Source organism: Cariama cristata, unplaced genomic scaffold (assembly GCF_000690535.1).
Source record: "Cariama cristata isolate BGI_N322 unplaced genomic scaffold, ASM69053v1 scaffold18858, whole genome shotgun sequence".
NCBI classification, from domain to species: Eukaryota; Metazoa; Chordata; class Aves; order Cariamiformes; family Cariamidae; genus Cariama; species Cariama cristata.
Genome location: NW_009633122.1, coordinates 1,058 through 17,638, shown reverse-complemented (window position 1 = coordinate 17,638; position 16,581 = coordinate 1,058). Strand labels below are relative to the sequence as shown.

At 40.7% G+C, this 16,581-nt stretch overlaps 1 protein-coding gene across 1 annotated transcript in view; it reads right to left on the bottom strand.

Moving 5' to 3' along the window:
• The window catches only part of LOC104166638 (retinoic acid receptor beta), a 48,405-nt gene extending 34,667 nt beyond the window's left edge, over nt 1–13,738 (bottom strand). The window contains exon 1 of the mRNA XM_009706646.1: nt 13,553–13,738. Coding sequence (XP_009704948.1) covers nt 13,553–13,738 — 186 coding nt within the window. The remainder of the gene's footprint in view (nt 1–13,552) is intronic.
• Nucleotides 13,739–16,581: the final 2,843 nt, after the last annotated feature.

Here is a 16,581-nt window from a genome sequence, read left to right as displayed (position 1 = left end):
ACGGTTATTTGTCGGAAGAGGTACGGGGACTTTCATTAATTGTCAGCCAACATAAAAATCCCCGCATTTCTGCACTGCCTGAAGTTTATAGAGACACTAGTTTCAAACCCACTGTCAGCAACCATTTAGTCTGGAGAAGAGGAGGCTGAGGGGAGACCTGATCGCCCTCTACAACGACCTGAAAGGAGGGTGTAGCGAGGCGTGGGTTGGTCTCTTCTCCCCAGTAACTAGCGATAGGACAAGAGGAAACGGTCTCAAGTTGCACCAGGGGAGGTTCAGGTTGGATATTAGGAAGAACTTCTTCACTGTGAGAGTCGTTAGGCATTGGAACAGGCTCCCCAGGGAGGTGGTGGACTCACCATCCCTGGAGGTGTTCGAAAAATGTTTAGATGTGGCACTTCGAGACATGGTTTAGTGGATTTAGTGGGCATGGTGGCATCGGGTATACGGTTGGACTTGATCTTTGAGGTCTCTTCCAACCATAATGTTTCTGTAATTCTATATATGCCTGCAAGCTGGCCGAAGTGCAATCTCCCTTGCTGTAGCAGAGAGCTTTGCACAGTTTGCACGCACAGCCAGCTCTTCCCTGCTTTCTCCCCATCCCACCAGGAGCCAAGACAGTACCCCAGCCCCCCCGGGAGCCAAGACAGTCCCCCAGCCGGAGTCCACCCGGCTGGTGAAGAGCTGACTCCAGCCATGCCACAGCACAGCTCCTGCTCGTCTTCAAGACCCAGCACGTTTCTATTCTCTTTGTCCAACCTGGGAGAAATTTTAAAATGTGCCTGATCCGCAGCAGAGAAAAGATTTCTGAGGAGGGATGAAATGACATACAAAAACAATGTAGAAAAAAAACCTCAGAAATATTCAGAAGAAAAAACACCGACATAAACATGCCAAAATAAACCAGATGTCTTTAGTGTTATGCTTCCTGGTACGTTTTTCAGGCATCCATCTGAATGATTCATCAACACATGGTCATTATCTCCCCAAATTTTCTTTATTTTTTTGCTCTTAGTTTTGACAATTGATGTCTAAACAAATATGTTGTATCAGATCTCTTGAAATCTGGCAAGTAATAGCTTGTACTTACTCCATTATGGTACACTCTCATTCCTCTGCATTCAATGACAAAGAAACTCTGTTAATACAGAACTACCCACTAAAACCTTGTAAAACCTAGAGTTTAGTGAAACTCGGATGCCTGGAGACTAGAAAACAGAGTTCAAGTAAACACCCAGAAATATGCAAGTCTGGCTTTCTAGTGCTGGCAGTAGTCAAGGAAAATTACCTTTCCACACTGCAGCTGAAACTCATTACCGAAGGCGACAGCAGAGGGATGAGATGGAGCTGGACCAGCTTGGCAAACCTGCCATTTTTAAGAGTGAGATGGTGGCCATATCCCTCTGCCCAGTTCCCGTACACAGTCAAAGTACACACGGTCAAAACGGTCTCAACAACATGGAAAAGCAGGTTGAGAAAGGTGGATGAAACCCAGTCTGTGCCAGTGCAAGGGATTAGCAGCTCCACAAACAGAGCCAGAGGCATCAACTGACTAGTTCCTCCAGGCAATAAGGACTCAAAGTAACACTAATGAGATACACATATCTCGTTGCAAACACCGACACAAATCACGCTGAGATGCTGAAAAAGCATCAGAGCTTACAGGACAAATGCAGCACTGCCTCCACCTTGCCCGGTGTCGGGCACCACTGTTCATTCAGTCAAGCCACAGGGATGCAAGGGAGAGTCTGGGACTGGGCAACTTTGACGACGAGAAAACATGACCTTTCAGAGAAGAGTGAATGAACTGGGGCTGATTAATCTAACATAGGAAAATCTTAGCAAGATATTTTCCTGTTTTCTCCCTCCCCTGCCAGACTTTAATCAATGGCCAGATTCAAGCACAGAGCTCATATAATCACAAGATGATCATTCTTTCAGTTTACGAAAATCACATGGACTTGGGGTAAGATAAAAGGTCTTTTTAGTTAGCTCATCCATTTGGCTTCTGGGTGCTGTGCTTGCATCTCTCCTGCTCACCTAACATTCCCTTTCTTCTTTCTTTTCAAAAAAAGTACATAGTTTTCACATTTGTTTCCTGTACACATAGCAGTTGCTGTGCATCACTACGGATAAATGTGGACTGGTTAAGACCATTTGCAGCAGCATCTGAGCAATGCCTTGATCCCCTGATCCAAAAAAAGAAAAAAAAAAGTTAAAAAAGTGGTAGTGCTCACTCATTTAGAAAATGATGGACTGCAGAGCTTTCTCTGAAACTCTCCGCTTAAATCTTCCCAAGTCTGGAGTGCTGCCACTGTTTTGGACCAGCATAAAGCACATGAGGATCACAGCGCACTCTGAAGCGAGGACCTAATAATTTACACGTATTTTTATCATAGGTGCACAGGGCTCCAAAGCAAGCCAAGCACCCCGGAGACGGGAAAAACCTCTCCCCTGTTGGGAAGATTCATCTGGAGAGCAGCCAGCCAGGACACCGGTGTGAGGAGTAAACAGGAGCCCACTGGAGTGGCTGCACCAGGGCTATAAATCTCTGCTTCCTCTGGTAAGCACCAGGGAGGAGGGAGAGGGAACCGGCCACAGCTGACAGGAATTGGTCCCATTAAAATGTTGCTTTTAAAGAGACTCTGAAATGGGGACAAACTTGCTCCATAAGCATCTGATCAGTCTCCGTGCCGCCAGGCGACAGCAGACCCTGCTCACGTGCTGTGGCTGGGGGCTTCGGGCTCTCCCCTCCGGCGCTGGAAGGGTCCCCAGTCATCGCTGACGTTCGCTATAGCTGGAGTGAAATCGCCAACTGCATTTACAGCCAACCAAATCTACAATTTTTTGGCACTACTTGTGACTGCTGTCTCACCTTGTAATTTATGTATCCGTTATTCTAGACAGGGGATCCAGAAACAATATACCTTTTCCGCTTTAAACGTAGGTATTATGATACAGGTTTTATTGCATAGTAACTTTTCCCACTAAAATATATTAAATGAGAAATTTTAAGCACAGCCATGTGCAATCATAAGGGACTTTCTACACAAAAATGTCTTTCTACTTCTCAGCTGTCTCTCGACTTGAGCTGTGGAAATTGTGGGGACTCCTGCATGTTATCAAAGGGAAGAACAATTTATGAGTAGGGACCCTGAATATTTGGCAGACCAGCTGCGGCAGTATACCAATTAAACAGTTACTATACCCCTATACCAAAACTACCAATTACAGAATTGGATGAATGGCTTCTTTAACGCTACAAGAAGTTTTTATAAGTGGAGTACTGAGCTGCACATGTCGCACCTCGAGGTGCCTCCTGTATATGGGAAGTTCCTCTGAAACAATCAGAATAATATAAAATAGGAAGAAGGACACAACACGTATGTCCTTTACACCAAACTCAAGAAATAACATATCCATACTTAAAGACTATAGCAAAATCCAGATACAAAGAGGGAAAGATACATGGGTATAAACTTAACTTTGGCAATTTCTGATTTTTAGAATGGCTAGTCAAAAATGAAAGAGTTTTTTTAGTAGGGCATATGTTTTGTTTTACAGGTGGAAGAAAAAGAAGAATGTATACAATAAACAAATTGAAGAAAGACTCTGTAAAGCTGACTGCTTTGGAAATACTGAATCTTGGAAAATTACATCCAATTGCCTTCCCGCTATAGCACAAGACTGAAATTTCACAAAGAGCAGCGCTGCAAAGCTGAATAGCTCTGGGATCCATGCTGCAAATTCAATTGCACTTCATTTCCAGAAGAAGCTAAAGAAAACGCCCCTTCAGGAAATTTCCTCAAAGGAACACTTCATTCGGGATTAGAAAGAACCTCTGTTTCCATCAGCAGGTCAGTCAGTAAACGCAGAGAGCAACAGAAGGTCACTTTTCAAGGCCAATCAAAGTATTTCTGCAAATTGGGAAGCTGACCGCTTACGAACCGGGTGATGGCTTACCATAACCAGAAAATACAGATAGGTGTATCTTTCAAAGTAAATTCAAAATAAGTAGCAAACAAAGAGCATCTGAATATCTACTTAATGTGTAAGTGAATAGAATTAGATAATGAATAATTCCATGTTGTACACTTACGAAACCCCTTAATTTTGGATTTACTTCTCTAAGATGTGCCAATCAGAAAATCTTTAACTACTTAAATCTTTACTACTGGTGGCATTAGGTATACGGTTGGACTTGATGATCTCTGAGGTCTCTTCCAACCATAATGATTCCATGATTCTATGATTCTAGTTGTTAAGAAAAACACAAACTACCAATTAAAAAACATGCCTAAAGCAAGCAGAACAGTGACCCAACCATCTCGCCAGAACCACACAGCAAACTCTTCTACTCTCCCTCATTCTTCCAGGGAAAACAGTGCACTTTCTTGTGGGGTCCAGCAAGCTATCCTAAATCTAAATTCAACAGATCAGTTGCTTGTATATTCTTCTCCATGAATGTCTCATTAACCAGTTTCTTTTTTAAAAGTTCCCAAGTTAGAAAATGAAAGCTGGTTCATTGCCATTTTATACATCTGTAATTGCTGTTCACTAAGCATAAATAAATATGGCATAGTATGAAAAAAAGGTAGGCTATTACTGTTAACAGAAAATCTCAGAGTATTTAATTTCTGAGATGTTTGCTCAAATACCCATATTCCCTTCTCTGCTGAATTACCTCTGCAAACAATACTTTTAAAGATCCTATTATAAAATGTTGTATTAAACATGGTGGAAAGGCTGCATTCTCTCCTACACTGTAACAACCTTCTGGTTGCGTACAGGACAGTCTGTACTCCACACCTGTAATTAAAGGCCACGTGTGGTCCTTAAACTAATGGAGAGTTATGAAATACATTGACAAGATGTGAACAACATAAAAGGTTTTCCCCCATCTCTAGTGAAGAAAATCGAAAAAGTAAAATGCATTAGAACCTACTTACAGGAAAATAAAAACACACTCCACATCCATTGCACGCAAACCAGGGGACTTCTCATCAGGCAAGCGTACCAGCCTGAATCACAGCCCACCTGTTTCTGGCATCTCTGGTCGGTATGTTATGATGTGATTTACGTAGACAGCACTTTTACACATACATATAATTTACTTAATTCTGCTGAAGCTGTTGCAAACCATGTGCACGTTACTGATTTGGTGTGAACCTCAGCTCTCTCGGCCATCTGCTAATAAGCCGTAACAGCTATGGGCAAGTGAAAGGCGGAAATGTGACAAACACATCTACGAAGACTCTTCAGTACCTACCTTGGTGCAAGAAATCATGATTCAACTCCAATAACAAGTAGTACATAACACATGTAAATTTGAACTTTCTTCTAGTTATGGCATGTATTCTCAGGTACAGAAAGGAATAGATACTGCCAGCAAAGTAAGACTCAACAATTTTCGTTTAACAATAATAATGAAAAAAATGTAGCTGTTATGAACTGGTTATTGACCAAAGACCCTGAAAAGATACGCAAGGTCAGCAGGCATGAAGGCTACATCTATACTAAGAAATGCTCATGGGCACTATGGTTGGCTGACGTACGATGAGAAAGTCCACGTCTACCTTAGTTAACTCCTTCAGCCTCTGAAACAGGATGGCTGCGCATCCAAACCATCCATGGGAGATGGCCACACGCAGGAGGAGCGTTAGTCAGGACAGTCAGAAACCTTCCCGGTACGCAGCACGGCAAAGCAGTGCCCCAAAACGTGGCTGGTCGCCAATGCACCACAGTTTAAGAGTCTGATGCTGCTGGGCTTGAGAAAGCTTTCATTGATGCTATCGGGAATTTTGCACGAGGAGAGAGTGCAAGATTTAAGCCAAACAATTATATGTCGTTATTTGATAGCTTATGCAGAATAACAGAGTAGTTTCCAGTTCCTGTTTCCACAGGACGTTAGCCCTTGTGCTCACAAATAACTGGAGCAGCGTGGTTAGCATGGTTAGAAAGTAATTTGGGATAATCTCTACACTTCTATAGCACCAGCATCACTGCCAGAAAAAAACTAATTCACAAAAACAACCATTCTCACAGCTTAAGATGAACCCCTGGTCTATGACTGAGGGCAATGGGCAGGATAAGAGGAAGATTCACCGTGGATGTATGTTCTATACCTCCCTACAGACACTGCTGCCTTTGCTCATCTCTGCTCCAGAAGCCCAGTGCAGGGGAGCAGCAGAGGTATAACCCCCATCTTGGGCCCAAAGCACTGGAAATCAAATATGGCATTCAAACGCACAACACGACCTTCATTTTTTTTTTTTTTTTTAAATCTGTCATGGTTGGCAATTAATTTTTTTTTCTTCATTCATGTCATTCATACAACCCAGAAAGAGATTTTAAAATATATGGTAAGACAAAATTGTTGTTCCTGATCCTATACATTTCATCATGTTTACTTGCTCTCAATGGGCTTTCAATAAAGATATGCTTCCCCATCCTTCAAAAATTTGAAATAAACTCAGTATTTGGCAAAAGTTTTATCTTCCAAACAAAGAGAAAAATTCATTAAGAACTTACTGAAACAGATACCAGCTTTTCACAGGACACCTGGCTTTCCTGGTTTTGTTATTTTCAGAACTAAGATTTCAAAGACAGCATTAAAGCAATCGGGTCTCCTCTGATAGTACAAATTACATAAAAATTCCAGGTTTTCAGTACTACATTTAAACCAGTTGCAACTCATTTACTTTCTGCATATGGCACTGCTTTCTGCAAACGAATGGCTTTGAATGTTGCTACACTGCAAAGTGCTTACAGTTTAAGATCAGATGATATTAATAGTATGCAGAAATGTATCTCAAAATACATTCTTCACCTTCTAAAAATGACTGTTGATTTAGCTGAGACTAGGAGCAATTTTCCATTATTTGAGGAATTTTTCATAGCTGTGCATGAACGACAGCATGCATCTCTACTGCTGGCACTGTCACTTACTAATACAGCTTAAATGGAGACAAATACAGCTTGATCATTCAAGCTGATCTATATTTTTCTTTGAACCAATAGAAGCTTTTACAATTTTTTCTAACAATATTACTTCTTTCCCTGATATAAATCACATGTGCACACACTTTCAATTTCCTACTTTTTGTTTCAGTTGTAGGTGATTAAAACATGCCAGGAAAACAAAGCCAAACAAATATACAGAATATTAGTTAGCTGGTTTTATGACGTTTGCTTTTACTCTTTAGTGTTAGGTAGCTGAGAAAATTCTATGTCTGGATCCTTAATTCCCAGTAAAGGGGCATAAATAGAGGCTAAAATATAATTACATTATCGCTAGAAGCTAACATGTGCATGAGTGGTGTTATCAAAAAGAACTGCTACTTAAGATCCCTCTACAATCCCAGAACTGCCTAAGAAAACACAAATCTGTCCTCACACGATGCAAGAGGCATTATTAAAAGAAAAAGGCATCTGTCCCAAAGGACACTGTTCCATAAAGGGAACTTTGCTATGACAATCCCTGAAATATTTTAAGCCACTCATCAATGTTTCTTGCAGACCAAAGCATAATATCCTTGCCATCAAACTTCAAATAAATAAATAAAATCAAAACCAGTTCCACTCTCTGTCAGCACCATTTTGTAAATCCGTTGTTGACCAATGCCAACCACAGATTCACAGCTCACAAGGAGGGAACCCCAGCCCTCTCAGTGTCCAGAGGGACATCATGGAGAATAGTAACATGGCTGTGCTTTGGGCACCTAACCCAATGGTTCGTGGGGGGACAGGCTGCTCTGGAGGGTGGCCCAGAGTAGATCTAGTTTAGATGCTCTGAATCAGTCATCAGAGGAGCTCCCCTCTCTCCACTGACTGCAGGGAGAGCCCAGTCTTCAAAGTGATGCAACTCATTTGGGGCCTCAAGTTGAGTAGTAGGACTACCTCCCACTCCATCTGTAAGCAAGTAAGATAAAGCTGTAACAAAATGACTGCTTTTCTCCCAAGCTAAACATCCACGTGGATCAGCAAATCTGGACAAAGCAAAAACTGTTTCATTTTCCTCTTTTTTTCCTTTTCTTCTCCTATGTGTATCTTATCTTTTTTGTGGGAGTCAGTCTTACAGAATTACAGACCTAAATTTCAGGGCTTATATCAACGTCTATTTTCCATACTGCTTAAAGTCTTTGCAATAAAATATATATATATTTGAGTCAGGAAGGTGTCAAACAAATAGACACATTTTCATAGCTGAAGACCTTTGAAAATATACTAAGTGTGGCTACCCTTTAATTTAATGATCCCACATTAGATGTGACTTTATATGAAAACTCCAATGGAAGGAAAGCTATTCTTCTTTTATGATAAAAGCTGACCTGGGATCACTCAGTATTGAAGTAGATTTATCTACATTTTTGTCTGTTAGCATCAACAACAGACAGACACCTTGATCACTCAGACAAAACTGCTGGACCATAAACCTACTCTCTTATATGCTGCGCTGTCTTCTCTCCTGAAACCGCCCTAGGCATCTTTGCTGCCCACTGAATTCAAGGCAGAAATCCGGGCAGGATTGCCAGCAGAGGAACGCTGTCTTTTAAACGTCCAGAACAAGGGACAAGGCTTTCAGAGACAGCTGAAGCTGCCAGAACACCAGCTTCTCCTCCTCGCCCACACAATGACGGCATTGTGTGGGGAATCCAGCCCACTACTCTCAGTCTCCTTTTCCGCAAACTCAGTTACAATGAGGAGTCAAGTGAGGACCAAAGAGCTGAGCCTTTGGTGACAGCCAGCCCTATAACCACTTGTACCAGCTGGATAAATCCAAGTTGCTCATCTTGCATGGAATTTGTTTGCACGCGATCATGCTATCGAGCAACACCTGGGGACCAGGGGGAGGAGAAGAGGGGAAAAAAAAAATAATTTCAGAAGTCTTTGACTGAGGTCATGAAACACACGAGTAGATTCCAAAACCCGCCTCTGAAATGCTACACAGTTTACACAATAGAAAAATTGTAAATAAGCTGAATATTGTCAATGTATTGCATTTTACACATAAAAAGATGGACTAGCTCTGGAATTTTTCTTACAAAATACAGTTGTACTGTGAAGGTCAGTTTGGTTTCGAGATTCTAATACATACACAAAACCATTGACAGGTTACAAGGCACATCAGCCTTTCGCAGCATCACACCCAGAAATAAACACAAAGCCACAATTTTTTTTTTTTAAACCAGTTTAAAACACACACAAAAAATCCTGACTGCTAAATTCGACTGACCAAATTGAGAAAAAGCTCGGGATATCAACCTTCTGAAAGCTCCCTAATTTCAAATTTGGGAGGCAAGAAGTCAGATCCTCTAAATCTATAATCACAAATAAAATTTTCAGCATGAACATACTAAAATTAAAAAAGATGTTTAGACAGCTCCTAAACTTTCACTGTGGTTTGTAAGTGCACATTATTAAATACTCCACCCTCTAAAACCCTTAAGCTTAGTATATCAAAACAAGCCACAGAACAGTCTTTCTAGTGGGGCACAGTACTGAAGACTCTGATAAGGAATAAGACAGAAGGACCACTTAAAAAAAGGGCACTTCGAATACCAAGAAAGTGTTTGGCAAAGGAGATTAGGAGCTTGCTCCCAGGTACCTGAAAGAATAAAGTTCAATGATGACAGCAAGTGGGAAAAGCTGAAGGAAGGACAGGAGAAGGGGCCAATCTAATCACCACAGCAATGGTTTGACAATGAAGGCAGCTAAAGGCAGATTCTGGAGGAAAAAGGATAACAAATGGTTTGAATTACAATGCTGCAGATCAGAAATTATGTCATCATGGCATGATGTCGAAAAAACTGCACACCACGAGGTTAGTTGGTGATGTCACAAAGAGAGCGGATGGGAAGTTCTGTCTATATGAACTCTGTGTCTAAGGCAGCAGTGAGGCGAGCAAGAGGACACACCAGGGAGACATCAAGGGCAAAGTGAGAGATGGAGATAACCTTGGAAATCATCCACGGGTTGGTGACAATTGAGGGAAGATAAAATTTCCAGTGCAGTGGTTCCCAAACTGAGCATCACAAGGTCATAATCGCCATCCACAGCTCTCCAAGGGCTCTTGACTAGAAAGGTCTTCATTAAGAATACACCCTTTATGAGCAGAATATTGCCATGACCTTCCCCATTGGTCTACCATAAAACAGGTCAGTAACTGATGCTTTTGAGACAGAAAACCAAAGAACTGAACCTCAGGGAACAGCATTAGGAAGTGGATAAAGAGTCATTTAAAGAGACACTGAATAAACAGTAAGCAGAGTAGGAGGAAGATCTAAAGAGCCCTGAAAGCCTGGAAAAAGAAAGCTTGCTGAAGCAAAGGTAGTCATCATTCAAATCTTGGAGGACAAAGCTGTCCCTTTGCACTAGATGGAGACTGCTAATGATCATTGTGACAGCAGCTTCACCGAATCTCAAAGGAGAAGGAATAAGAAAGAGAACTAACTAGAAGAAAACCAAGAGAAAACCGGCACAAAACCCCAAAAGGAATAGGGCCCTAATTAGATAAATATGATACGAGAGGAGTCTTCCATTTGTGTTTCCCTTGAGAAACAAGACTGCCAGGAATTCAAATGGAAAGGTAAATGAGTCAGAAAGGAAAGAGGAGAAGACTTGAGCAAAGGACCTCAGAGCAGAAGGAGGTGCAATGCAGGAGGAAAAAGGGGTGAATTTAAGGTTTAACATCACGGAACAGAGATTGCAAATCAGGTGAAGAAAGAAACGGTGGAAATAAGAGCAAAGAAAGACAAAATGGTAACAAGGTCAGAGGAAAAGAGGAAAAAAAGGAGAATTAATTCTTGATTTGGCTGATATTTTAGTGTGGTTTCTTATGGAATGAGCTTTGTGCAACCCAGCTGTCCGTAAACGACGTTGCCTTTCCCCATCCCAACAGCTTTTGAACACACTGGTCAGCTTCAGTGAAACTCCAAATCTCAGAGAAAATAAAGTACTTTGTAGTTGCATAGAGATGTGTGTTCAGGTAAAGGAGAAAGAAATTTGTGTTTCCTAACTAGACAAATGGCTGTAACATGAATTCTTCCTCATTACTGCTCCCTGATTCACCATGAGTCAACATGAAACTCCAGCTCCATACTGAGCAGAAGCCTTCAGTGAAGCATAGGTTCTCTAATAAACCTGGGTTAACGAACTGAAAGGCAGAGATCCACAGGAGACAAGGCTTCCCCAGTGGCAGCGCTCAATACTCAGTCCTTATTGAAACTTGCAAAGCAACTGGCTAAATTTTTGTACGAAAAAGGTAGGAGAGAAAAAGAAGCATAAAGAACTGATATTGGGAACCAAGGGTGAAGATACTTTAGTACAGGCAGGGGCCCGGATGCTTAGAAATAAGAAGTACAAGGTGGCAGCTTTCTTATGATACAGAAGCAAGAAATGACTGTGTGAAAGCAACTGTAGAGTAAAGATGAAGAAAAATAAACCAAACAGTCCAAAAGCGCTCAAGAGAAAAGGGTAACGTTCTTCAAAGAAAGAGTAGAAACTGGTAACGCAGAGGTTTCTGAGGCTGTCTCTGGTGGTGTGCTCACGTATCGCTGTCTGCTGTCATCCAGCACACCATTTCTGTTGACCTGAAAGCTCAGACAACTTTCAACAGCAAATGTGGTACATGACTGTTCACCAAAGGGACCACTGGTTGACTCAGTGGTCTCATCGTGTTCTTTGTTGGTTTCTGGCACTCACTAAGGAAGTTGATTCAATCCATGGAAGAGAGTCATAAAATCCTAGTCCAACCTGTTGAAGAGCTAGCATCAACTAACCCAAACATTACCAGTCTCAAGCAGCCAAGTTACTGCTTTGGAATCTTGTTATTTCTCATAGACTGACAGGTTTTGTCCACTCTTTTTTTTTCTTTTAATGGCAGCTATTGCTAAGTGCTGAATTACCCCATCTTGCAAATTAGCAAATAACTGAACATGACTTTTTTGTTGTTGTTGAATAATGGCTAACACATTACAAGACAGAATTCTTCATGTATTTTGACAAGTGTTGTCTTGCTTTAATTATTTACGAAAATGCTTTGCAGTATGCCAATAAAAGCCCTACAGTGTATTTTTGCATATTTTTCAAAAATAATGAAGTCTTAGGGACATGTGGCCTTTCTGCCAGTCGGCAGTTATGTCTGTGCTTGGAGGGAACGTGCGGGTAAGCAAATGACCCCACCATTTGTGTGTTAGCATTTGAGCATGATGAGATTTCCTATATAATGAAATCAGCTACAGCATATTCTTACTATAGTTCTTTCTAACAAACACTGAAATTTTGATAGTTTTATGGCATCTAAAAGAAAAAAAATACAGACATGATATCCAAGGAAAACCTCAACACCAGAAAGAGAATCTAAAACTGAGGTGAGCTTAAATAGTTACTTTCACTACTTCTATATCTCTAGTTATAAAACAGGGGGGAAACCAGACTTCAGTCCTATAGTTTTCTGCCTAACGACACAAACCCAGGAGTATGATATTTTATGTCACTACAAAAGGCCAGTAGCATGGAAGAAGCTGCAGGTTCAAAGGATATCTGAAAAATATCGTAACATTTCACAAAAATAAATCAGCAAAATACCTTTTATTAATTTATTCTAATAACTTTATTTATATGGATATAGCACCTGTCACATTTTCAGCATGCATTAGTTTCTTCACTGTACTGAGAATGACACAACTGTTTTAATGTGAAGGATGATAATCATAAGTCTTTTCTTTAATTGTTAAAAAAGAACACTGCACTAGGGTACCATAATTAATAAAATTAACTATGAGAGCATTTGTCCTATGGTATCTTTTCTTTAGCATTTTTCACACTACCTTCTTCCTTGCACGCACACTGTTCACTGTGTGTACACCTCTAATTATTGCCATACACACATGGTTTAGCTGGCATTGCTTCTCTGATGTGTAGCTCATCTTCAGACATTCTCTACTTTAGAATGGTGTATGGTATTACCACGTCCTATGGATAGTCAATTCATGCTCTGACAATCACAGCACTGGAAAGCAGCTAGCAGATGTGCCAGCACTGTAGTTTACCAGATTAAATTTTGTCAATACCAACCTGTTAATCGTCAAATTCCCAATCTGATTTGAGATTAGTCAGATAGTCAGAGACTACATCAGAAATTTCCAGATGATTAGATTCTGTTCCCAAGTTCCACCCCCTGGCTACAGAGACATAGCAGCACAGAAAAAGGCTGAGAGTAGCCAACGGCCCCGTGAGTTCTCAGGGCATACCTGACCTACAGATGGACAGTGAAGAGTCTCAGAGTGTTTTCACTTTATTCTTTGATTACATCTGCATCTATGATCACATTCTCATGTTAGTCAATACTTACGGAAGTCCCTGAAAGAAATGCTTTGGAAGAAGTTATGAAGGGAAATAATTTCAGGCATGATGGTCATTTACTTGTCTTCACTCATGAATCAGAATTAATTCACAAAGGAAGGTACCGGTGTCTTTGGAGACAATCAAGTCACACCCAACTGCATTGCTTTGCCCCTCTCTAACATGAAATGCAGATAATGGCACTCACCTTACATCCCTCACAAGCACTGACACCATAGTGATATCCGGATGACTTGTCTTGACAGACAAAACAGGGCTTGTAAACACGAGGGGGTGGAAGTGGCGAAGGAGGGCTCGGAACAAGTTCCTCAGAACTGGTGCTCTGAGTTTCAACTGCTACAAAAGAAAAAAGAAATATAATTGAATGATTCATGAATGAATTTTAAATAACTGATTATTTACTGTATTCTAACTCTCAAACTAGCCCGTATCTTTCTTTGTATAATAAACACTCATTTATCTTTCCTAGCAAAATTTAAGGAGAACTAAAGTAAGGCAAGCAATGACAGGACTATATGCTATAGCCTCAAAAGTATATTTTAAAGAACCCGATCATTTTTCACGATCCAGCTACTCAACACCACAAAGGCTCCAGCTCACTTCAGATATAGGGCTTGAATCCCTTACCAGGCTCCAAAAACGGACAGTTTTGGGCTCGTGTTCTGGTTTTAGCCTATTGAATTGCAAGGGATCCGTGTGTGTGAGCTGGCAATCAGCCTTCAAAGGGAAACTGTTTGTGGCACGTACCCTTCCAATCGGTACCTAATCTTGGGAGAGCTCTTGTATCTCTTGCCTTTTTCTACAAAAAGTAACACTTCCAACACGCAATTATGCCACAGCAGGATAGTGGCATTCATCAGGACATATGTAAAGAGACAAACAACTAAGCGTAAGACCTGAAGTGAAAATCACTGGAATGAGTTGTCCTTTTTTTTTCCCCCCATCTGTAAAACTAGCCCAACCCAGCAACACTTCCTTACCCACCTCAGGATTTGTAACATCAGGAAGCCTTTCTGAGAAAGAGCTACTCACACATTATGAACCCACATCCCTTTATTGCCTTAATATTTCTAGATGGTCATTTGTTTTGAACCTGCTGAAAAGCCAGTTATCCCATTCAGGGAAAGGACGCGAAAGCTCTACGATGAGAGATAAGACATGTGAACTACATCTTTCCAAAACATCTGCATTAGTTTTCTGTGATACGCTGTCATCATTCCTCACATTTATTGTAGACGCGCAATACATTTTCATGTTTTACCTAGCCGTCTGCTGCTTCTCAGATAAATCCCTCTCACTTTTCAACAGATACATAGAAATGACAGGATCTGTGAACTCAGATCTATCCAGAAATATTAGGCACTATCAGCAGAGCTAAATCTCAAGAGTACAAACAGCAGGTCCTAAAGAATATTACTCAATGGAAAAATCTTACACAAGATTTACTGTACATGAGATTTTTCAGATTACAAAGATGATACATCTGTATTAAACTCATGATTCATTGTCAACTCGCGTTCTGCAGAATTCACAGAGGGCATCACGGAGTACTATGCAACTTCTGATTAGTTGTGAAAGAAGGGCCCCTTTCTGCCATTTTTACTTGGGTTAAGCTACTATCAACTTCAAGGACAGACATTTCTTGAGAAGAAAACAAATGCTAGAGTGAAGCAAATTCTAAGCAAATAAATATCTTTCCAATGGGAACACTTTATTTATATATCTAACAATAAGGAGGCTGTGAAAAAACAGCAAAGTAAAACAACGTAGCTCCATAAATTGTGATCTTAAGACAATGTCCAGAACTGTACTTATCTTTTTCAGCATTAAATACACTGAACCTTGGCAAACCAAAAATGTACAAGTTCCTACTGCAGCAAGAAAACTTTAATGAAGTTTTTTTCTAATGAAAACACAGATGAGAACGATAATTTCTTGTCAACAGTAAATTTTGGTATTTAAGAAAGATGGAGAGTGCTCTGTTATTGATCTCTGCACAGCCATCCTGCTTGAATCAATAATCTATTAGTACTTCTAAATTAAAGTTAGATTCATCAAATGCCCTTGAGAGGCCTCAAATATTCCTTGCCTTATTTCATGCTCATACATGGTGGCTTCCAATCAGTCTACGGAATGATAAAATTCTAGCTCTAAAACTCTAACACTAGCAGACAATGTGTTTCGTATTAGCTCATTCAACTCTCCCAGTCCATCTAAAAGGCAGTTTTTAGGCTCCCCATGGGAAAACAAGGCTGTGTCATTCAATAAAACAAACAACTGCACGCCTGCACTGAAATCCTTCTGCGATTTCAGTTTGGCGAAAGCAGACTTTGAGGAATAATACTGATACACTTCTGCTTTTTTCATGATTTCATCCTAAACAAGCATCAGCATCCAATAGTAGCGTTCAAACCACGAGCCATATGTACATAACAGAGGTCTGTCAGGCACCGGCCAAGCACCAGGAACCCGCGATACCCAGAAGAGATTAAGCAACCAGCTCATTTCATAAATACACAACATAGTCAGCAACTGAAGAGCTGAAGGTGCCGCTAGAGAGTTTTTTTCTGGACAATTTGAAAAGATGTATGAGAAGGAAAAAGCCAAGGTAAAACAGAAGACCCTCCCTAAAACACCCATATATAGATATGACACTAAAAGAGCTTCATCTATTCAATATAAAACTTGCATCAGTTGAACAAGCATCTCGAGAGGTTCATCTGTTTTTTGGAAGAAAATCCAGTTTGGGAACATTCACTTTTGACCACAGGTAAGATGTACAGCTTTCTGGAGAAAGCTTAAACTCAGGTTATACAATGCTCAACTTTTACTCCGTCTCCTGACTTACTATTCTTCCTCGGATTTAGCTTTTTAAACTCTTTATTCAAAAATGTATGCACTGCCAGCACGGAAGTGCAGCAATCCAGTGCAGGCATCTGTAGCAATTCGTGCTCAGCAGGTATAAAGCGTTATTTCTGTATCATGTCCATGGCTAGTGGACACATGACAGCAGAACCCGCTTTCTTCTATGCATGTCTGCATATGCGAGGTGGAAAAAGGACGGAGGGGCGGACAGTTGACATTTCCAGAAGACGCATTTTTTAAAGCGATCTTACAATTTTAGGAAGAAGTCAAAGAAACAAAAAAAGGGGGCAACTTCTTTCCATGCCTTGCTGTCTTGTCCTGTGGGATGTGACACTTCAGGGTCTCTCCTCA